Source organism: Diabrotica undecimpunctata, chromosome 4 (genome assembly GCF_040954645.1).
Source record: "Diabrotica undecimpunctata isolate CICGRU chromosome 4, icDiaUnde3, whole genome shotgun sequence".
Taxonomy (NCBI): domain Eukaryota; kingdom Metazoa; phylum Arthropoda; class Insecta; order Coleoptera; family Chrysomelidae; genus Diabrotica; species Diabrotica undecimpunctata.
In genome coordinates this window covers 31100202-31125637 of record NC_092806.1, presented here as the reverse complement: position 1 = coordinate 31125637, position 25436 = coordinate 31100202, and the positions used below count along the sequence as shown (strand labels likewise).

General features: G+C 34.1%; 1 protein-coding gene across 1 annotated transcript in view; it reads left to right on the top strand.

Moving 5' to 3' along the window:
* cdm (importin-13-like protein cdm) overlaps nucleotides 1–25436 on the top strand; it is a 47114-nt gene that overhangs the window by 17228 nt on the left and 4450 nt on the right. The window contains exons 8-17 of the mRNA XM_072529284.1: nucleotides 517–773; nucleotides 2826–3010; nucleotides 5171–5352; nucleotides 10142–10306; nucleotides 10798–10980; nucleotides 11033–11170; nucleotides 13733–13964; nucleotides 14880–15032; nucleotides 18902–19076; nucleotides 25323–25422. Coding sequence (XP_072385385.1) covers nucleotides 517–773; nucleotides 2826–3010; nucleotides 5171–5352; nucleotides 10142–10306; nucleotides 10798–10980; nucleotides 11033–11170; nucleotides 13733–13964; nucleotides 14880–15032; nucleotides 18902–19076; nucleotides 25323–25404 — 1752 coding nt within the window. The 3' untranslated portion in view covers nucleotides 25405–25422. The remainder of the gene's footprint in view (nucleotides 1–516; nucleotides 774–2825; nucleotides 3011–5170; nucleotides 5353–10141; nucleotides 10307–10797; nucleotides 10981–11032; nucleotides 11171–13732; nucleotides 13965–14879; nucleotides 15033–18901; nucleotides 19077–25322; nucleotides 25423–25436) is intronic.

Here is a 25436-nt window from a genome sequence, read left to right as displayed (position 1 = left end):
TAAAATATATATCAAGAAAAAGATAGGACCCAAGACAGAGCCTTGAGGTACGCCACAGCTAATAATATAGAGTACTGCTTATTAATTGATGCAGACTGACATCTGTTTTCCAAGTATAAACTGAACCACTTTAGAGCAGTGCCTCTAAAAACATATCTTTCCAGTTTATTAAGAAGTATTTTGTGATTGACACAGTCAAAGGCTTTAAGGACGAACTGTGTATGCTCTGATGACTTTAAGGAGAGGCCTTCTTTGCACATTGGTTAATATCTCTTTGTATTTGTATATCTCTTTGTATATGTTTAATTATATGACATTAATCCAGGAAATGACAGTTTATAGGTGTCTTTTGTAAATAGTAACCTTGTTTAGATTTAGCACAATATTCATTATTGCTAATGAATTCTATAGCTAAGTTCTCGCTTTCTAGGCTACGTTAATTCACGTTTCCTAATATCTTAAAATCTATACGATTAAATATAGACACTTTAAATAATAAATAACTTTTTTTATTAGGACGACATAATTTCTTTGGAAGCTCCTGAATGTGCCTCCCTCATTCTGACAGTAAAACCGTATTACAGAGATTTAGTCTGTATAATGTTGAGGAAATCAATGTTTCCATTAGTCGATGACAACAACTGGAGTTTAGATGATAAAGAAGTATTTAGGTGTTACAGACAAGACATAGCCGACACATTCATGTATTGTTACGTAGTCCTGAACTTAGAAATGTTGGATATTTTAATGACGAAACTGACTGAAGCCTTGAGGTAAATTAGTTAAATTTAATTTGTTAATGCTTCGATACATGTTTTGAAAATTATCTCTATAAAAGCTGTTTAGAAAACTGTTCTTTTTTGGGTCTTATATAGACATGTTTTTTAAGCAGTGTTATAAAGCACTGTTCAGACGTGGCCAGTGATAAAGTAAAGTATAGTTGATCGAGTCTATTGTTCACACAATTGGAATAAATTAGTAGAATTTCCTAACTCAAGTCGAATAAAAACAATTCTTTACACGTGGCCAATGCTTAGTTGAAAAGTTGAGTATCAACTCACCTCTAATGAATTTAAAAAAGATTGTAATTTTTTTACTTTTATTTCAAATTTTTATCTTTTATAAATAAACGGTCTTATTCTCAACGTTAATACAAACTTTTCATTCCGTTTTAATAAGCCAAGCTTATCTTATCTAGATTTTATTAACAACATGCATGTAGGAATTATCTCGTAGCTGGTACATACGCATAGACTTTTAACTACGACATAATTCGTATTTGGTACTGAATGTGTCTATAAAAGAAATATAGTTATTTCTTCTAAACTCTGAGGAGCAGCCGGGAGATTTCGCTATTCATCTCTATTCCCAGCCAGGTTTCTCAGCTCGCCACAAGTCTTCCAATTGCTTTATGCTTCCTTCTCAGTTGTCCTCTTCCAGATACCTCGGGATTTTATTGATAACAGCATCTGGATCTCGTAAGAGTGTGAATAAGCCACCTCCTCTTCCTATCTCTTACCTGCATTTCAACTGGTTTGTCCTTTCTGCCTCCTCAATTATTCGTTTGAAATGTTTTCAGGTCCCCAAATGTTTATAAATCACCTGAGACTACGATTGATAAGTATCTGGAGCTGTAATGTTATTTTTCTATCTACTTTCCAGGTCTTACAAGCCTACAACAGAACAGACTTAACGTTGGTGTTGAAGACACGAAGCTTGGTATTTAGGGCGATCTATCTGTTCCTCCAGTTAGGGTAGAGTTGAAAAAATGCAACGTGCGCCTTTCTAAGGCTACTTTTACCATCATCTAGAGCCCTTCCACCCACTGTTACAACACTTCCTATATGCTTCTATCGTCTTAACTCCAACATCCATGGTTGGTCTATGTTTGCTGTATACAATCTGATCTTCTTGGTCTTAGCAGTATTAGTCAAGATTTGCAGATTTAGATTCCGCTTTAATTCATTTAATTTAAATTTCATGTCGGTGAACATATGCGCTAAAAGGCAGATGGTGTCAGCAAAGTCGATGTCCTCCTGATGCTGGATTAAGAGTCCCACTGAATTCCCGTCCAATTTTTTATGATCTTTCTAACAACTTCGTCCAGCAGTAACAATAACAAAGTTGGTAAAATAATGCAGCCTTGCCTGACTGTAGCATTTATGTAGATAGCATTTGACAAGACTCGGCATTGAAATCCTTTATATATGTCCCGTAAAACGTTAATTGTATTCTGCGGTATACTCACAGTATGCTACACCAAAACATCCTACAATAACCTATGCCTCACAGAATATAACAAATATCGTCATCGGTAAATATTTTCATCCATACACATTCATCATCATCATTCTGACTTTACAACTCTGCGTGGGTCCTAGCCTCTTGTCTTGATCAATGTTATCAAGGAACCTTATTCTTTATTCTGGGTCTTTTTCTTCTTTTCTGACCAATGGTTCTATCAAGGATCAAACACATGTTACCCAAAGAAAAAATCGTACTAATTAAATGAATAACTCAAAAAATAAAATAAAGATAATGACTTTACAGAAAATTACTAAGGTATTTTTTTTATTTAATTAATGGCTTTGGATGAGTTGATCCAATTTGGAAATTATGTATTGACATAATGCATTTCTTAACCAAATAGTACTTCGCCTAGAGGTAAATTAAAAATATGTTGTAAACATCAGTATCACAAGAATCAGTAGATTGACAACTAAGGTACTTTGTTTACTCGATTATTTTGTTTAATGTTCCGCATGGTTTTTTAAATATTAACTTTCGAATAGAATAGAACTTAAAAGTGCATTAATCCTTTACAGGACAAACAATTCAACTGTACCTGTTCAATGGAACGAAGTAGAAACCGTCCTTCATGCTTTTGGAGCAGTCGCTGAGAGTATTGAATATGAAAACCTTTATTTACCCAAATTGATGACCGCGATAAAGAACATACCATTTAACGATCTACACATAAAGGTTATGGCGACTGCTTTAGAAACTGTAGGTAAGAGAAATTTTTAATAACTTGTACCATACACTGAACCAAACTACTAGGAAATAGGCTCATGACACTGATACAGCTTATGAGTAAGGCACTGTTGCTCAATCATGGTAGATGATGTACGATGAACATGCGTAAAATATACGCAAAGAACAAAAAAAATAAAAAGAACAAATTTGCGCCACTCACTGTATTTATATATGAGACGTCTAGAAGAAAAACCAGCATCTCCACTTTGACAAATTTTTCAGGAAATAGAATTTTTAGTTTTTTTAGAAGTTTTATTTTTTTTTATTTATATTTATTTGTACATTGGCTTTAGTTATTCACAAAATTAACCTAATTATTTCATTAAATTTTCAGTAAAAAACAATTTAAGTTTGGAGACTTCTGGTTTTTCTTAAAACACTTGGAGATTGCCGATTTTGCAATAGAAAAAACGATATATGAATGCAAAAAAACACGAATCTTCCTTGAAACTAATTTTTTATTGAAAAAATCTTAAAACAAATATTTATGGAACAAAAAAGTTTTAAACAACCAAATCTGAAATTTCATCACAAGCATCAGCTTCTCCTTCAATATGTTCAATATCTCCTTCATTTTCTTCAGAATCAATAATGTTTTCTAGCATATCATTATTCGCGTTTAAAGTTTTATGGTAAAACTCAAGATTTTGTTTTCAACTCCTCCAAAATGTTTTGTTAGGAGTTTATTAACGTCTCGAAGTTTAGGAATAATCATCCTGATATCTTTTCCAGCCTTACAAACACTTTTTGGTTTACTAATATCAAAAAAAATCTCCCCGTACCAAAACGTTTAATCCATTTTTAGTCTTGGTTAAAATAATACGTTTAATAATTGAAAACGTAAAGGGTCAAGAGGCAGTACCTTTTAACACCCTATAGGCTTCTTCTTTCTAATTAGCAACTTCAAAATCTTTTCTCATACACATTACTTTGCCAAATTGACTGAATACCTCATTGTATTGCTCTGACCTGGTAATAACTTCTATGTTCTTCAACACTTGTTCGAATCTGTCAAAAATGCGATCGCTAGGATGAAATGAGTGACCTGTGACTGGGTATATAAGTTCAATAGAATGTAAATTTTGTGGGGCATCCAAAAACCATCTAGCGCATGTGGCGACTATAATGCAATTTTTATTTTGACTACCGCATTCATCGGAGACCAATCTCAAAGTTTTAATGCCTTCCAAATTTGTTTCATTAAGTCGATGAAATAAAGCGGAACTTACCTCACTGGATCCTTTATGAAACTCATTTTCGGTCCATATATACATGAAAGTTTTTTCTTTGGTTTGCTTATTTTTTGACGATCCTTGTTCAAAGCAAAGATTATAAATATACAACTATCGGCTATAGTAAGCGTTTTGATCCGGGACCTTTGGCAGTACTTGATTTTTTTGACACTATAGCTTATTGTAATTAAATCATCTTTAGTCTCTCGGCATCAGCGGAAAGATTGTTCTATATTTCCTGCGTAAATATCTAGGCGGAACCAAGATCAATCGAAAGAGCAATTTGTTTATTATAAACAGACTCCAAAATGAGTTTATCAATCTCACAGACGCAAAAAGGTTAAGAATCTTTTTCGGTGTTTTATGATATACGGGGTGAAATGAAAATGCTACAGGCTACTCTGAGTATGGTTGCTGTAGCCTGGGTTATAGAAAGTGTTTCGGCGCCGTAAGTCATGACTGGAAGCACACATTGGTCGAACGTCTTCTTTTTCAAATAATTGCTAAAGTGATTAGCAATTAGTTGCAGTCGCCTTGTTGCCCAGTAAGCATAGTTCCAATCTCTTTTAGTTTATCTGTTATTAGAACAATGTCGTCCGCAAATCGTAAGTGGGAGAGCATTTCGCCGTCGACATTGATTTCTTTGGCTTCCCACTCCAATTTTTTGAAAGCATATTCCAGAACTGCCTTAAAGAGTTTGGGAGATAACGTGTCTCCTTGCCTGATTCCTCTTTTGATTTTTATACATTTTGTATCTTCAGCGTATGCATAGCGATAATTATAATCTACCCATGACGGTATGACTGATGAAAGCTATTTGTAAATTTTATTTCTAATAAATTAATTTAATAATAATTTAGAATTCTAGAGTTTATAGTTGATTGTGACATTGTTTATTTTAGGTGCCTTTTCAGAATGGTTTATGGATCATCCGGACTTACTGGAAAATATTTTTCCGTTAGTACTCTCGGGATTAGGCAATCCTGAAGTATCAACAAGTGCCACGATGGCATTAAAAGACATAACCCAAAATTGCCAAAAATACCTAGCACCCTTTGGTGAACATATTCTAATTGCTTCACAGGTATATAATTTTATGAATATATTTTCTGTTTCTGTATAATTTCTGAGCTGTGTGTGATAACGGTCAGAGTTTGCTTTGACTATAATATGATATATGGTATAACAAATCCAAAAGGATAAGAAAACGGCTCAAAATTAGATAAAGATAACTAAGAGCGACAATTATGTTTTTACAATTGTACAGTTAACACAAAAGAAATTAGTATAAAGTAGATATTAAAGATGAAGAATAAAAGAAAAATATCTACAGCAGGCATAATAATAAATTAATTACTATTTTAATGGGAATAAACCACAATTAAAGTTTAAAATAAGTTTATTGACGTTTCAATTTCCACTTCGGAAATCGTTCTCAAAATCTTAGCGGAAATTGAAATTTTGAGAACGATTTCTGAGGTGGAAATTGAAACATCAATAAACTTACTTTAACCTTTAATTGTGGCTTATTCCCGTTAAAATAGTAATTACTTTAAGATGCCACAAGAAAATAGCTTCAGAACCATAATAATAAATTTAGAATTTTGTGTAATAGTACCTACAGAGTAAAAACAACTGCACTATGTGAAATATGGCAATATTGTAGAAAGAAAATGTTTAATAAAAAGAAATGTTGCATCAGTTTTGAAATATTTGATAGGAATTATGGTAAAACAGTGAAATTGTAAGCGGAATAAGCACAGTTAACCCCTTTGGGTCCAAACATGAATTGCAGTGATTTTTTTGTTGCCAATCAAAAGAATGTTGTTACAATTTGGGATTACTAATCATAAAAAACAAATAATAAGACTGACAATAAAAAAATTAATATTCACTTATCATTTTTATTTATGAAATTTAGTAAAACAATTTCTATTGACACTACAACATAAAAAAAAAGCTTGCACTGGGCACATTTGATAAACGTCAGGTTGTGGCATCCAGGATACCTGCATTTTGATCTTGATTTATGGCTTTCATTAACGAATTCTGGGAGGTGTTTAGCTTCCTTTGACCGTAAGCGTTTATCAGGGTTTGGTGCAGTCTTGCTTCTCTTTCTGGTTACTTTTTTATTTTCTTCGTAACTTTCGTCGTATGTGGGTTCACTTCTGTTCGAGGAGTGCAAGAGCGACCTAGCAAGCGAAAACTTAAATGACAGGTAATCTTGAATATGTTTTTTGGGAGTTTCTGCAGCTGCAGCACAAAAATCAATAAAGGTGTAAATACATCGTATTGTCCATTTATTTGTTCTGCTGCTCATAGGGTACATTATCCTATCCAGCAAATCTACTTCACCCATGCTTTCATTGTAGTGCTTAGTCACTGCTGGACGATTTATTTCTATGTATTTTTTATCTTTTACTGACCAGCGCCTACACAATCCCAAGGATTCAGCTCCAAATGCTGATGAAGCCATATAGATTGGTTTGGAATTAAACCATTTTGTAACAGCTATTTTGTTGTCTTTGTTAACGAGCATATCGTGGGAGCCTCTTTCTGATTTTCTTAGATCTTTATTTGTCTTAAATGTCACATCAGTTTTTGGTATTCTATTTTTCATTAGTGTTCCTGTTACATAAAGCTTCCGTGAATGTAATGCATCAATCAATATTCTTGACGTAAAATATCTGTCAACAAAAACAGATACTCCTACTGGCAAAGTATCTGTAAGTATTAAAACAACCCTTCCCCCGATATCCAGCCGTTCTGGTGTAATCCGTAATCAAAATCCATAGTCTGGTGTAATAATGTAATCAAATCAACTGGAATCCTCTCCGTATTCGTCATGACAAAATTCTTCAATCCTACAGGGTTAACTTTTCCTCGCACAAACTGTCTCATTAATACTTTTCCATGAAAGGGAATCATTTGCTCATCGATTCAAGCCCTTTGAATTTGATCCAACAGTGGTCTTACTTTCCAGAATCTATCATTTTCTTTAGTCTCCTTGGTTACAGAATCATCGACAACAATTTTGAGTTGTGTTCGAATAGCAAAAAAACGATTTCTTGACATGTTGTCTGAAACTATTGGTACCCTGGTATCCATTTGCCAAAACATTCGGATTCGTGGTAAATTATAAATACCAATATGCAAGCAGCATGCAATAATCGTTTTTAATTCTTCTGCAGAAGTCTCCAAAGATTTTCCAGTTTTTTTTACTTCCTTCATATTTGTGTACATCGCCATGGATTCAAAAAAATTGTTGTCGATGTATTTATTGAAGTAGTCAATAGGTGGAATATTGGAATATTTTCGGGATTCAAGAAATCTTGCACAGAGGGTTGATATTAGGCAAATTGTGGTGTAAAATGTGTTCTCTTCCATTCTTTCCTGTCTTTTTTAGGAATAGAATTTGCCGTGTTATGTTAATCGTCGTCTGATATGTCACTGATTTCAGCGTGATCGTCAATCACCAATTATTAAAACACATATACATGCATAAAGATAAAATCATAAAATAGGTACCTGAAAGAGATTAAATTACTTACAATCGAAATGAATAATTTGAAAATGTATTGAAAGAAAAACTAAGCAAATATCTGATTTAAAAAAATTATATTAATAAAAGTTAGATTATTATGGAAACGACAAATTTAATCATATTAATAAACCTTACTTTTGGTAGCTACTAGCTTTTGGTCTTACTAAAACCATAAACCTCGGAAATAGCACAATGGAAGCTCGTGGCAGATGAGCTAAGATACCGTAAAAGAACTACAGGTACAAAAAGGAAAGACGTCAGAGGCGGCGTCGGTCAGGCAGGCAGCAAAGCGAAAGTACGTCGGTGATTCAGGTAACAAAAGAGAAAGGACGTCTTTGGCGGCGTCGGTGAAACAGGTAACAAAAGAGAAGTGCGTCAAAAGGGATCAGCAAACAGAGTTACCTACGTGTCTGCAACGACAATAGAGAAAATTTACTGTAGGAAACACTTTATGAAGATTGATGGATAATGGTGAATTGAAATTTCACTTACCGCCCTTTGATGAACACAACCGCATGCAACGGGAACCACAACGAAAATGAATTCGATCTTCGATATTTAGACCAACTAGGGATAAAAAAGAGGGGGAGTATTTTCCGGAAAGTGCCAAGCGAAAATAGTACTTAATTGACAAGTCCGGTTCGGTCTCCTTTCCTACTTTCTTCTGACTGAGGAAGTTATTTCATAGAAGAGCCACATCTCAGCTTTTCTGAGAAAATTTGCTGTGTTGTTTGACAATAGGAACGAACTGCTTTGTTAAGAGGAAAAGTTTCTATTTAGCTAACGAAAGATAATAAGAGAAAGGAACACATACTGTCATACACTTCGTTGTTGCGAGCAGGCGTGACAAATCGCTCGTTGCTTAAGGGTTATTTCTTCACAGGCATAGGCGGCGTGAAAGTAATTTTCTGAGAGAAATACTTGAGGAAATTTTAAACATGCTTCAAGATCAGTAGTCTTAGTGTTCTTGAAACATATTTTTTAGTTTCTTTCAGTTTTAATGCACTTGTTCTGTTTTTTCATTTCACCATTGCCGAGTATAGATGTTAAGTAAACTAATGTTCATGATAAGTAAACTAATAATTATGATTATATGCTATTTTGCAGTTGCCAGCAGGTAAATTTAGTGACTTTTAGCAAAGTTATGGAGAAAATAACAATGAGTAAATGCATACAATTTCATTAGGTTAAATTTACTGATCCAAACAGTAATATTACATTTGAGAAGTAAATTTGCAGTATTCTTATAGTAATTTTACCTCGTTTAATGAGGGTTATAATTTCTTGCCGTATTTAAATCGTTAGATTTACTAAAAAATTTGTACAGTGAATAGTAGCGGATCAGGAGCATTCGTATTACTGGTTCATCTCGGAAGCGCCCGTACTCGGGATCGTTTTATTTTCCCGCTAATGTCATTATTCTGAAAGAATAAAATAATGTAGTAGTTCTCAAATGGAGAGGTGCCCGATTTAGACGACTATCAAATATTACGACATTTAGAAGGCATGAATTTGCAGCCCACAATAGATTATTTATATTAATCTGATTTCTGTAGACCATATGAATTTAGGTCTTAAGCTACTTTCTTGTGGCATTTTTACATTAACATTATTTTTTAAATAATATTCCCAAAATATATAGATGCTAATGTTATATTTAGCTTCGCGTAAAGTGTTTATGGTTACCTCATTTACATACTTTATCATCATCATCATTCTGGCTGGGTCCTAGCCTCCTCAAGAATTTCTCTCCAGTCGTCCCTATTCATCGCCTATCTCCGCCAAGTACGTATTCCCGTGTTCTCATGTCTTCATCGATGTTATCAAGGAACCTTGTTCTGGATCTTCCTCTTCTTCTCTGACCAATGGGTCTATCAATGATGGTTTTTCTAGCTGGGTCATTTTGTTCCATCCGCATTACATGCCCTATCCACCTCAGACGTCCTATCTTAATATGTTTTACGATATCAGGTTCCTGGTATATTCTATAAAGTTCGAAGTTGTATCGTCTTCTCCACATTCCATTGTCATTTACCGCTCCATAGATTCGCCTTAGTACTTTTCTTTCGAAACATCATAACATCATTTGTTCACCGTTTTCATTATTTTTTGTTAGAGTCCAGGTATCTGAACCATATGTTAGGATTGGGCGTATTATTGTTTTGTAGAATTTTATTTTTGTATTTCTCGATATAATCGTGGATTTAAGGAGGAGATTGAGCCCAAAATAGCATCTGTTGGCCGTGCAAATTCTGCGGTTTATCTCTGCGGTAGTATTATTTACATACTTTATACATAATTTTATAAGGCATATTTTTATTTGTTTTAGACAGTATTACAAAGTGGCAATCTAAAACCTGCAGAGTGTCGAAGACTGATGTATAGTATAGGACGAGTATTAAGTACGTTACCAGTTGATAGGATAATGACTTACCTTAATATGATATTAGCGCCATCTTTTGAAGATCTTCAAAAATACAGCGAAGCTGACCCAGTAAGTATTCCTCATTCAAAGAAGCATTTACTGTTTTTTTTTGGAATGTTATTACTTTTATTGATTTGTTAGCAGTGCATAATTTGTTTATCTAATATGGTTTTAATATTGAGTTAGAATAACATCAGTTTTATTGTGTTCTTCTTTCAGTTACAAGTAAATGCAAAGCTTGAAGTACGGCGGGTGATTCCATACCATTCCCTAAGATTTTTAAGCTCTGACATCTAAAGAAATACTTTCCTATTTTTCGTTCTTTACTCTCTGCGAATTCAGTTTTTATTCAGTTCTTTAAAATCATTTATCTTCTTATTACGTTGTATTTCCATTGTTTATCTGTGTGTTACCATTTAGTGACATTGTATAATTTGTTTTCTCTTTCTCCATTTAATTGGCCATATTTATGTGTAATGAATTTATAAAGCGTATTGATTGATTTTCTTTTTAAAAGCTCTAAGGTTATTATCTGCTAATACTTTACTATAATGTTTTAGACTCCAGCAATAAGCAATTCTTTGGTGATAAGACTGAGGCTGATTGCAGCTCTGTTTAGTTCGTTGAGCATCGAAAGTGGGGAGAAGAAAGTAGAGCAGCCAATTTTAGTTGTAATGCAAAAGATGATGCCAATCTTTAGGATAATTGGAGAGAAGTATTGTAGAAATGTAGAAGTTATCGAGGTAAACAGAAAAACTTCTAAAGTGTATCGTGGTTCAATGAATTTATTTTTAGGATTTGAGTGTAGTTTTTAAATGTGGTGTAAGCACTCTGAAGGATGATTGCAAACCTTTAATAAATGACATTTTGCAACTAATAGTCACAATATATCGAGAATGTCCGCAGTCTAATATACTAAATGTAGCAAAAACTGTAAGTATATAAATATATATTAAATACTAAGTTAGTTTAATGATCAGGCGATTAATCGTATAAGCACTAAGATATATGAAAATGACGATATAAACGAATTCATTGGTGTCGTTATTTTCCCTCTGTGCCATTGCTGAGGCAACACTTCTGTCTAAAACTCAGAGTATTAGACACACATGAAATTTTTAAAGTTTAATTTAAATAAAAAAAGGTAAAAAAATAAACGACTCGTAATTGAAGGGTCCGGTCGTGAAACATGTTTAGTAACATAACCTAAGCTTTGCATGAAAAACTTGTTAAGTAACCATATTACAGATTTCAATTTTCAAAATATTAATAATAATTAATAAAATAAATAGAAGCCCGGACGGACTTAGAATTACTCCTCAATCGGTGGACGAGCTGAAGCAACACTTCGTCGCCAAACCATTCTTTGAAAATAAATAAAGGTCCCCACGCGACTTTTCATTTCATTAATTATTTCACGAGAAGTGGCCGTACGGAGTGGGCCCTTCGCTATCGAGCATGATTGCGAGAATAAATAAAAGACCTGAAGGGGCTTACAATTATTCCGCAATCCAGGGCTAGTCAGTAGCTACTGTGCGTAGAATACTGGCAAATATTTCATGTAAGACAAATATATACATTCAAGTGTACTGTTAAAGTATTCTACATTGCCGGTAGCACCTTGTTGACAACAGAGCCCCTGGTGAACCTCTCGCTAAGTGTAAGGCCAGGATACATGTCCCCGAGTACCTAGAGGATGGAATCTAAAAACCTTCGTTCCTCCTTAAGAGCGGTGGTTGGAAACAACCAAACACATGGAATAATCCCACAAAACGCAGACAGCATCAGTATTATCAACATTAATACAAGCTGTGGCGGCACTAACCCTAGTGCAAAGCAAATCAATGGAAGAACGATCCCAAAACAAACCAAAAATGGAACTTCCACAACCAAAATGAACCCCTGCATCACCTACATGCTCTGGCGACGACACTGAGAATCCACAAGAGTTCGTCAATGAAATAATAGACCACATGAGCAATCTGAACATAGATGCCAAGCATTGAATAGCCTACATCCTAGAAAAATTACTAATAGGAGAGACAGCTCAATGGGCACAGAGCCCATTCACGACTGGTCTGAATTATGAAACATTTTTCGACAGGCTGATTGATCATTTTGACGACACAACAAAACGATCATCACTAATGTCCAAACTCTACGGACATTATCAAAGATATCAGCCCATAGCCGAGTTTATTTTAACCAAGATGGCTCTTTTCCGAAGACTACTTCCTAGTATTGACGAAGAAGAAAGATGCAGGGCCATTATGAACCTGATTCGCCCAGAAATCCGAAAACATCTACGCAATAACATGCCAAAAGCAGAAGAAGATCTGAGTCGAATTTATGAAGATTTACAAGTCGACAAGAATATTTCACGGCGTACAGCTCGATAACCCGAACCACCCAAAGCTGTAAAGAATTCCAATCAGAACCAAACAAGGGGACAGTTCGCACCGAGACAACCAATGACATCGGGACTATAGACGACTGGAGAAATAGAAATCCAGCTCAGAAACCAACTCCGAAACCACGTCAATAACCAAACAACCAGTGAAACGACGAGAGGGGCACTCATTAATCAATGACAAGATAGTCTCTAATCTGCCACGAATCGATGCGAACATCAATTCAAAGAAAGTCCAGGTTCTCATCGTTACCGGTGCATCGATGGATTACATCAACCCTGACTTTATAGTCGGCAGACTTGCACAAAAGGCGTAGAATGGTCCAGTTGGCTTGCAGACACGCCACTACTCACAGTCAGGGCACAGTCGAAGTCGTCATCGATTTTGAAAGTTTTCAGTCCACAACGAGTTGTGCAATTGTTAACGATCTGAATCAAGATCTAATTTTGGGCATGCCATGGCTCCAAACAGAAAAGGTACTTATAGACATAAACCGAGAATGTCTACATGTTGGCAACAAGTCACGCAAAGTCCTCTACTGGAAGTCGCATCCATCCAAACAAAACAATTCAAAGACAACTCCACGATGACCAAGCTCCACCATTTGCAGTCCCAACCGTACGGGAAATCCTGCAGGAGTACGAAGATGTCTTCGACGACAAACTAAAACAACCCACTACACGAGACACGGTGATGGAAATCAAGCTGACAGACACACGGCCGACTAATACGAAGTCATTTAAATGTTCTTCAGCCAAGAAAAAAGTCATGTTCGACGAAGTCCAAGAGATGCTTGCAGCAGGTGTCTTCCAACCAAGTCGATCACCCTATAAGAGCCCAGTGATGATCGTCTAGAAGAAGGATAGCACTCTTCGATTCTGTGTTGATTACCGAAAAATCAACGAGATCACAGAATCTCAATATCTATCTCAAAAATCAGCACGATTTCCGAAGTGGAAATTGGAACATCAATAAACCTATTTTAACCTTCAATTGTAGCTTATTCCCAATAAAATTGTATCTACTTTAAAATGCCACTGGAAAATAGCTTCAGAACAATACTAAATATATCATTTCTTTTTAGGTTTTAATACTGTTTGGTAGAGAAGATGAGTTCTGTAGATTAAATCAGCAACTTCTTTACGAACTTACCAACACAACAATGCAAATGTGCGCCCAATATAATACGACCAATCAACTTTCAGAGAAGTCTGACGTCCTAGAGGGTTTTTTTGGAATGTTGGCGGCTCTGGCTAAGAAAGTACCGCAACTACTTACCTCGTGCGGTGTAGATATTGCTGCGCTCTTTCAATGCGGTATGTAGAAAAATCGTTTAATTATTTTTTTTTATTGAATACCATTATAATTTATATTTCTATATAACAGGATTTTATAGTAGTTCAAAAGCATTTCACTCTTTCACTCACATAGCAATGTATATAATTTCTTAATTGTTGTTGTATTAATTAAGTATTGCTGCAATTATCTTGCTTCCGCACCAGGCATACATTATCCCTAAAAAGTGCGCAGTCAAAGTGTTAAGCACTCAATCCATTTCAGAAGTAGTGAAAGAATAATTTGCCAAATTTATACAGGCCGTGGTCTGGAATTTTTTCTTCTTGGTAAAAACCTTTCCCAAGATGCACCCCTGAGGAGGTGCATCTTAAACACCTGCCCATCCGCAGGTGTTTATTTGGTTCTACCTGTGCCCTATTGTTCTGGATATTCATAGGACGTTCGCTGCATTAGGACAAGCCGTGTTGGGGACACAGTATCTTACCAGCACGGTAAAGATCACGTAAAGGAAAAATAGGAAGATTCTCAGAGGAATGTACATAAAAGATATTATAGAAAAATGTCTATCACCGTTGAGCACGCCTTAACTATGATAGATCGACTAAAAGACCTTTGGACTGGATAACCCGTAAAAATAGACATCGGAGTAGAATACCTACGCGATGGACAGACAATATACAGAGAATAGAACATAATTGGGTTATAATTTGCAAAACATATATAAATTCTTGAAGGTGTATCGAGGTGGCATATTGAGGTAGTAAACGCGAAAAACTGACGGATGCTAATGATGATATTTAATAGTACAACACTAACTTACTCAGTAAGGACCAACCATGTTAGTTAAGTTTTTAAGGTATTAAGACCTCATTTTCTTCTTTAAACGCTAAAAGTATTTGCAATATATTGTTTACTAATAGTATGTTTAATTTCAGCCATCCTCTGTCTAGTGTTACCAGAAATTCAAGCTGTGAAGCAAGTTTCAAGTTTTTTAGTACAATTTATATCTCAAAGTAGAGAAACGTCCCTCGCTCAAGTGATACAAGCGTATGGTGAAAGTTTAGTTTTAAGGATACTCATGAATTTAGGTAATTTTTCTTTGTGATTAACTTAATTAGAGAATAGTGTTCTTTAAGTAACATAAATTTTAATAATAATAATAAATCATCCGGTTTGACACTGAAAGAAGGAATTTAATTAATACTGGTTCCTTTTTTAAAAGAATTTTTATGTTTTAACCTCTCTTTGAACAAATATCATTCGGATCGGAAAACTGATCCCTTCTGTCAGTGTGTACAGCTTTGAGTTATGATCCAATTCATTGGAGAATTCGTTGCTGGCAGAGTTCAGCAATTTAGTAGAAAGCTTCAGAACATTTTTCCCTGGGTGTCTGATAATACATTTTCTAAGGATTCAGATAGTTTTTCGGATGTTTTGGGCTCTTATGGTGTAGTCTTCCCTACCGAATTCAATAATCCTCGAATAAAATCGCTAAAGATACAATAAATCATTTAAATTCGAGCGTACATTGAAGACTTACAGAATGTATAAACAATCACAACGTATCTACTCACTATGAAATAATTTTGTTGTTTTTTACTATTTATAGTTGAAAATTAATCGTTTACTAGTGATTGAATTGAAGTGATTAAAATTGAATTTATAGTGATTATGTCTGTAAACAACTTTCTGATGATGGCTATCGTGTATGTTACGTTTGGGTTATGTTTATATCCCATCGTAAAATAAGTCAATTTGAACTCCAAGGTATTTTGTATTACTCACTCCATTAATATTCAGATTTTTATTTTTACTTATAGCTTGTAAATGTTTATATACTGGTCAGTATAAGGAGTTTATCTTCTTCTTCTTCTTCTTTTTATATAAACATGTCTTTGTCTGTTTTTCAATGTGTCTCCAGTAAGTTGTCGTTCCATCGTTTTCGTGTTCTTCCTACTGATCGTATTCCTATTGGGGAACCGTCTCTTGCCGTCTTTACTACTCTATTTCTTGTCATTCGGCTTATATGATCGTTCCATTCTACTCTTCTATTTCTTACCCAGTTTTTGATGTTCTCCACCTTGCATCTATGTCGTATATCTGTACTTCTAGCTCTGTCCCATAGTGTTTTACCATCAATTTTTCCAAGTATTTTCATCTCTGCTGTTTCTAACATCCTTTTTGTCCTCTCTGTGTCAGGTCTTGTTTCTGGCGTGTATGTCATTATTGGTCTGATGACTGTTTTGTAAATTCTGCCTTTCATTTCTTTTCCGATATTTTCATTTCTCCATTATGTTTCATTCAGACAGCCTGCAGCTCTATTCACTTGGTCTTCCACATCTGTTTCGAGCTTTCCGTAGCTAGATAATGTGATGCCTAGATATTTTAACTCCATCACTTGTTATATTATCTGACCTTCCAGCTCCAGTTTACATCTTAGTAAATTTGCTGTTGTAACCATGCATTTTGTCTTTTTTGGGGAAATTAACATGTTAAATTTTTTGGCGGTTATATTAAATTGGTGCAGCATAAGGTGTAAATCATCTTCACTTTGAGAGAGTAGTATTGCGTCGTCTGCATAGCAGATTATTTTAAGTTGTTTTTCTCCCATTTGGTATCCTTTTTTAGTTCTAACTTTTTTTATTATTTCATCCATAATCAGGTTGAACAATAGGGGACTCAGGGAATCTCCCTGTCTTATCCCATTGCCAGCTTCAATAGGGTCGGTTAGTTCTTCTTCTACTTTTACTTTTATTGTGTTGTTTTGGTAGATGTTTTCGATCATTTTGATTATTCCTAGAGGTATCTCTCTTGCGTACAGTAAGTGGATAACGTCTTTTAATTTGACTCGGTCAAATGCCTTCTTAAGGTCCACGAAACATATATATATATGCCGGTTTGTTGTATTCTAGATATTGTTTATATACAGTATAAATAATATGGGTCCTAATACAGTCCTTTGTGGTATACCAAAATTAATGCTTCTTATACTACTCAATTTCCCTTCTACCCGCACTCTTTGACATCGATTTTCAAGTAGTTTTCCATTAAGTTATGTCTTTACTCTTATACCTATGTCTGCTAAAGTGTCAAATAGTTGTGTGTGACTAAACTTATCAAATGCCTTTGTCCGGTCTAGTAATACACAAACTGTTGATGTACTGCTGTCGACTAAGTTGTAAATTTTATTTGATTTATACGATATTGCATTCTCCGCGGATACTACCTTCCTAAAACCATATTGTTTGTTTTATATTAACTTATATTTTCCTAAATATACCACTAATAGTTGATATTTTATTGCTTTTCCCAATATCTTGCAAAGTGAAGTGATTAGTGAGATTGATCTTTAATTGTTTGTTAACTTTAGATCGCCTTTCTTATGAATGGTAGTCACCACGGTTTGCTTAATTAGTTCAGGCCGATTACCGGTAGAAAATACATTGTTTATTAAATAGGTAATGGGATGAGTTAGTATTTGTGCTAGGTTTTTAAGTACTTCAGATTTAATACCATCTATTCCTGGTGCTCTGTTCGATTTTAATTAGGCTAAAATCTGAACAACGTCATTTTCATTCACAGGTGATAAAAAAGAAGTTTATTGCAACGTCTCTCTTGGGTGGTTGAGATGAATGTTATATTAATTTCTGAGCATATATTTCTCCAACTTTGGAAAAATATTCGTTGAAACAAACCACAGGATTTTTGAAGACATATTTTTCATAATTTCTTCTTTAAAGTTATTTTTCTTTGCAGCCTTGATGTTCATTTGTTTACGGTATTCTATATAAGCCTCCTTTTTTTCTTTGTTTGCTGGAGCATTTATGTAATCTTTCTACAGCTTTACACCCGGAACTCTTTTGTTGACTGACCATGTCACGTTAAGAGGGGAATTCCGTTTCTGGATACAAGCAGCTACGATCTCACTGGCTTAATACGCAGCTGAGGGAATCAAAGAACCTTTGCTGAAACCTCAAAGTGTTTATTCGAAATAGGCAAAAAAAATTTAAGGTTATAAGTTTTTTCTGTGGAAGCCATCTTTAGCACCGATATTAAGGTATTTTATCCATGGGATATCCTCTTTATAAGATGGTTGTCAGAGTTAGAAAGGGCATAACACATCCAGCATAGTATTGTTCTTCAAAGGACTTACTCTTAAATCCGTGTATGTAAAAAACTTGATCCCTACAAAGCTGATCAAATCTACCAGAAGTATTTGTGATTCTAGAATTGAACCCTTGTGGTGTAGAATAATACCAAAATTAATGCTTCTTGTACTACTCAATTTCCCTTCTACTCTTTGCAGAACTTGATATCGATTTTTTAAGTAATTTTCCATTAAGTTAAATATCTTTCCTCTTATACTCATGTCTGCTAAAGTGTCTAATAGTTATATGTAATCAAACGCCTTGACCTAGACCTGACCTTTGCCAGGTCTAGGCAAAACTTGATCCCAACCAAAGCTGATCAAATCTACCAGAAGTATTTGTGATTATAGAATTGAACTAGATTACTGTTCTTAATAGGATTTTTGTAAAATTTGGTACGTTTATTCTCGAATAGTAAAATGAACGTATGTTTTGTAAAATTTTATCCAGTCAAACTAAAGAACTTAGTTTGAATTGGATCAGCGATCAAATTTTAATTTTAATATTTTCTTTATTTATTTTTTTATGGGTGTAAACGTAATCGTCTTTGCCATGGAGCATAGTCGGAATAAAGTAATGTTCATTTTTATTTCCGAATTCAAAGAAAAATGTCGAGAAATATAGCAAACGTCAATTAGTGAAATTTCGTCCCTCAGATTTTAAAAGCAAGTCGAAAATATGTGGTTTCGCACGCCTCACTATGATTGACTTTGGTTGAATATAGTATTAAATAAAAAAGAATCTTGTTTTTATAAGCATGAATTACTTATACATTCCACAAAAGTCTATGTTTAATTACTTGTTTCTAGGAAGTACAGCCCCCAGAACCTCGGTAGACATTTTTAGTGATATTTTATTAGCTTTGAATAAAAAATACTGTGATAACCTAAGTAGGTGGTTGAACTCTCTTTTGGCCCAAGACGGATTTCCATCTCCTAGAATTACTGCGTCGCAAAAAGAAGCATTTGTTAAGTCAATTTTAAGGTAAGATATTGTTAAACATAAATAATTAATATGATCATTTATATTGTTTGTAAAATCTTGAACTTCAAGACGGGTAACGAGATTTAAAAAACGGGTGTGGCAGTCCAGTGGGACTGCCGGTGGAAGTTACACTTCTATACACGCATTCGCCGTTACAAATTTATTTGGGAGTCAATCTGCACAATCATTACATATGTAATGCTATAGGTAAGACATAGCAGAAAGAGAAACAGAATTAATAACAACTTACTAACAATTAATAATTAACTTTTGACCTGTAATAAGTAAATGAAGGATTGAATCAATAAATGCAAAAAATTTTTTACACATACTCTGCAGTAAAATTCATTGTTTATTTTGTTATTAATATAATAATACAATACAAATTAAAATTCAATATTCATAAGTATTTAAAAATGACAATAATATAAATATCTTTTCTACTGACGCATATGTTTTACCATTATACATTTACCATGTAATAATATTAATAAAAAAGTCCTCCCCGACTGGGAATCGAACTCCGGTCTCCCGCGTGACAGGCGGGGATACTGACTACTATACTACCGAGGACATGACACAAACGTATTTCAAAATTGACAGTTCTGAATCATACAGTGATTTATTGAGATTATTATTTTGAAATACAAAAGACTAATATAATTATGAACATTTAATAAATAATACAAAACATATCACATAAATAATAATATTAATAAATATTTTATTATATATATATATATATATATATATATATATATATATATATATATATATATATATATATATATATATATATATATATATATAATATTATATGTATATGTATATGTATATATATCTTTATACAATATATATATATATATATATATATATATATATATATATATATATATATATAATATTAAATTATATATACAAAAGGAACATTTTTATATTCGAGAGAGAAAGAGAGAGAAAATATATTCTTCTGTCTCTCTCTTACTCATTAAGCGAAGCAGTAACATCTCCAGAAGATGCCAGCCCCTATTGTTGGCGAACGTCGAGAAGTAATCTCAAGACAACGGCCTAACAGCCCGAACAAACAGTTTAACAAGTCAGAAAATGATGGTTTACAAAATCAAATAAATATTGTATAATCAAAACAAAATTGAAAATTATTTTTTTAAAGAAAAAAAATATTAATCTAATATCAAAATTGTTTAAATAATGTCAGAGCTGTTTGGTGACTTACTTCAGTAATAGTAATATTCGATTGCTGCCTTAAACGGTATTATTGTGGTAATAATCAGTCAGTGATTACTAAAAAATGTTCTAAAATATGTAAAACTGTATACCGGGTGGTGAATCGTCAAACGGGCCTTAGGAAACTCAATGGGAAATTCTAAATTGTTGAATTCCTGCTTCCCTAATTATTTTACACCAAAAGTCATGGGAATCTATTTGTAGAGTACTGAAATCTGTAATAAAAACAAATGTTAAAATTGTTCTACGAATTAAAGGTACTCCAAAATTTTACAAAAATAGAATACATTTTTCAGGCCACCCCTAAAAGTCAGAACACGTGTTGCAAAAATGTGTATGACGTGTTGCGTTTGATCATATTGATAAGATGTTTGACAATATTTGAATTGTCAATATTTATATTTTATGATGTGCAAACAATAATTTTTACTAAATACACTACTACTACTGAACAATAAATATTATTTTCTAAACAATAAATTATATTGTTTACAAATCGATAAAGTTAATAAAATCTACTCAATTGAAGAAAAATCGCAATAATGTTGTATTCAGACAATAGTGCAAGCACTGCCAGATCTTTATTGAACGTAAGATATTCTAATACACTTCAATTCAATTCCAGGTTATATAACAATTCATAGCATTTCAGCCTAGTTTTACTGTGATCCTTATTCCTAAAAATAATTTAGGATAATTTCTAAACATAAAACTATAACAAATGTTCAAACAATCCGCAATTTTGTACTAAACAGTATCCCAATCGATTGTAAAATTCTCGTCTAACATTAGCCAGAACGCGTGGCGTTGTTTGCACACTCTTTAATAATTCGCATTTTTAATGCTTCAATATCTGTAAATTTTTGGTCAGAATAGATTTTTGATTTTAGATGCTCCCATATGAAATAATCGTTTGGAACTAGATCTCCCGATGTCTGAGGCCACTTAATGTTACAGTTAGGTGCAATCAAACAATTATTAAAGCTGTTTTTAAAGAATTCCTTAACCTCCCAGTTGTTGTGCGCAGGGTATCCATCCATATGAAACCAAATTTCTTGTTCATCTGGAGCTATTTCTGCAAGTTTAAGTAAAATCTCTTCTTGTCTTCTTCTTTAAGTTCCATCTTCTATCGAAGGTTGGAAATCATCATGGCTATGCTGACTCTGTTGACTGCAGCTCTAAAAAGTTCTGCACTACTGCATTCAAACCATTCCCTTAAGTTCTTAAGCCAGGATATTCTTCGTCTTCCCACATTTCGCTTTCCTCGGATTTTGCCTTGCATCTCTTCTTGTAGCAAGTCTAAAAAAAATTTTGAATTTAAATTTTCCTCACAGAAAAATGGTCCAATAATATTGTGTCTAAATATTCCTAACCAGACATTAATGTTTCGACGATATTGGGATTACAATAATATCCTCAGGCTTTCTCGTCGACCAAATGCAATAATTTTGAACATTTGGTTCATTATTTAAAGTAAATGTACATTCATCACTAAACTAAATATTTTTTTAAAAATTGTCGGTCTGAATTAGCCCTCTCTAAAACGTCATAACAAAATTCCGGTCGTCTCTCAGCATCCACTCTTAATTCTTGAAGACATTGAAGTTTATATGAACGGAATTTATTCTGTTTCATAATTTTTAAGGCCTTGAAATTGTGAATATTAAACTGGTCTGCAATGGTCCTAGAACTTATTCTACGATTTTGCACTACTGCTGTTAATACATTTATTTCATTTTGATTGCCTAAATTTCTTGGTACCTCAGCAATATTGTTTGTACAGATACAAATAAAAATTACCGTCTCAGTATTTTTTAAATTTTGTAAAATCCCGTGAATTATTGAATGACTTGGAATTGAGATATCTTACGCTAAATAAAGAACTGTCACGTCGCGCACTATTGCGTGAATAAAACATTTTTATTTTTGCTACTTTCTCCTCAACTTAGTACATTTTTTAATCAACTTTATTGTTTTTTAAACAATAAATCACAAAATAAAAATTTTGGCAATTCAAATATTGTCAAATATCAGAAACATCAATATGAACGCAAACCAACGCAACACGTCATACACATTCTTGCACTGCATGTAGCCTGAAAAATGTATTATATTTTTGCAAAATTTTAGAATACGTTTAATTCGTAGAACAATTTACATTTGTTTTCGATACAGATTTCAGTCCTCTACAAATAGTTTCCCATGGCTTTTGGTGTAAAATAATTAGGGAAGCAGGAATTCTACAATTTAGAATTTCCCATGGCCCGTTTGATGATTCACCACCCTGTATGCTCTAAATTAGAAAATCAAGCTTAGCGCAGCCAAGAAAGTCGAAGAATTACAAAACAACCACACAAGTACCTAAAATCAGAACACACATATAGCTACTAAGTAAAGCAGCTGTATAGCATTATGTATAAGACTGTTAATAGTCGATCTAAAAATCGGATAACGCTCCTACAAATAAAATAGTCTAAATAAGCGGGTTGAGCCGATTCTCTAGTTATAGATGAATACTTCTTACGAAAAGATTCTATCGAATTCTTCTCGCGGATTTGTTGTCCGTAGTACTTACACGAGATGACATATAGTAGTGAGGCAATTAAAATAATTATATACATCGGTTTAGAACGTCTTTCGACGTCCGATACCTAAACACCATCTCTTCCTATATTCGCATCATGGACTTGTTTACGCCGTGTTGCCATTCTAATCTGGGTCTTCCTCTTTTCCGTCGACCTATCGATTGCCATTCTATTACTTTTTTGGGGAGTCTTGTTGCTGGCATCCGTTGAACATGCCCATGCCACCTTAATTGTGGTATTAATGCTAACAAACAAACAATTAAAATAATTACAATGCTGAAATGAAACTGGGCAGGTCATATTGAAAGAGTCAAGAGGTGGAAGATGGAGTAAGAAAATATTAGAATGGAGACCAAGACACGATGCTTATCGTAATTGAGGACGTCCTCCAACAAGATGGTCGCATGGCATCCAAAACAACTCAATTCAATGTGCTCAAGACCGGAAGTAGTGTAATTATTTACGGGAGGTCTATGTTCAGCACTGGATTGATGAAGCTATAAGAAGAAATGATACATGTTGCATGTATCTTGAAGATTATGATAATTCGCAGGACTAAAGCCGCGTTTACACGATGACAATTGGCGAGACAATTGCCATTGGACAATTGTCATCACGTGGTTGCGGATTGTCGGAGGCCAGTCCAGTTGAACGAGAAGATGTTTATACGGGGCCAACTATTGCCATGGCAGTAGACAGCTAAAACATGGCCGACTGCTCGTCATCTGTGGTGTTCGGTGAGGGAACTGGCAAAAAACAAGACAGCACTACTGGCCTACACCGTTCACACGGCGCCAATTGAGATTTCGAGTGGTGGGGGGCTCACTGGGCGCAGCTCATTGTCCTCAGTCTACTCCCGGAGAAAACTGAATTTTGGGCCAATTGTGAGGGCAGTTGGCAAGGTATTGGCCTGAAGTGTTTAGACGAAGACAATAATTTCATGCCAGTCAGTTGTCTTCTGACAATTGTCTCGCCAATTGTCATCGTGTAAACGCGGCTTTACATGGAAATATATTCTTGGCGGTTCTAAAGACAGAATTTAGCGATTCTGATCGGGTGCTAATCCCAAGATGAATTTAATGTTTTATCGTGCATATGCTAGATCTATTGTCGATTATGGCAGCTTCCTTTATGGATTTGCCACAAGCAGTCGACTTAAAAACCTAAACCTGATTCAGTATAAATCTCTGCGGTGAGCTTCATGTGTAACATTCTTATATTTAATATTGTAGCAAACAGTATGGGATGCTCTTAATTTAACGTGTCTGAAAGGATCAAGCAATCCAAAGCCACGTATAACATTTCACCTTAAGTGAAAAAAACTGCAATCAAAGAGGAATGAATCATTTCCTAACCAATAGGGATTTTTTATTTTAATTCTTTTAAGTTTATTATTTGACGTCAATGTACATAAATCAACATTGTGATGTACTGATGGTATTTATCCTTCGTTCATATTTCGAATCGTCATCAATTAATTTATTATATAAATCATTTTGAGTCTTACGGTTAATATGTAGTTCTCTTCACCGACTTAGTAGTTTTCTCCTTTTTTCCTACGATTCAAATATATTACCAAATACGCTTGAAAATATTTTATACATAATTGCACCAAGACACACGCTACGAGTTTATGTGATAAAGAGCGTGCGTTAAAGAGGCAAATTTTGGATGAGTCCTTAGGCATTTTCTAACACTTTAAGAGACAATTCCTACTTAAAGTCTTTTGTAGGTGTCTTTTTCTCATTGGACATCGGAGCTTCAATAAAAGTATATCCTTCTATACAATAAAATTTTCTACCGGATTGACATTGCTTTCGAAGGTCGTTTCTCCAGGTCAGTTTTTGAAGTTGTTATCAAAGAGATTTTACATGTGGTAATAGAAAGCCGCCAATTTCATGTGGTAATATAGAATAGTAAGAAAAAACTTTGAATAGTGTACTATTTGTAAGAGATGAGAAAATGCAGAAAGAAACCGAAACACAAAAAAAAGATAATTATATTGACAATGTACACCAAAGCACAGGTCTATTTTTCTACCATATCATGTTAGCTATTAATGTTCTACGTAATTAATTTCAAGTAAAAAAAGGAGGTATACAGCAATCAATTTCTAAAAATGTGAGATAAGTCTGGTCACTATACATACATCAATGCACTAGCGTGGTTGCCTGCATTTTGTTACACCGGTATAACCAACGTAGGCTTAACAACACTATGAGTCTGGTTAAAAACACGATCTGTTGTCCGGTTAAAACACGGTCTGTTGTCCGTTGTAAAAAAAGGACATCTACAAGAGACCTAAGACAGCGATTGAATAAAATATTTAATTAAGCTAAAGTCTAACGTAGCTAATTGCATTACTTTCCCTGGTAAACCTATTATATAATTTATTTTTATGTTAATTCTGTTTTAGAGAAAAAACCAGTAAAAGAAGAGTATGTGATACAGTTTTAGAATTTACGTTAATATGCCGAGGGATACTTAAACCGGAATAAACACGAATAAAATAAAAGGTATGGCTTTAATT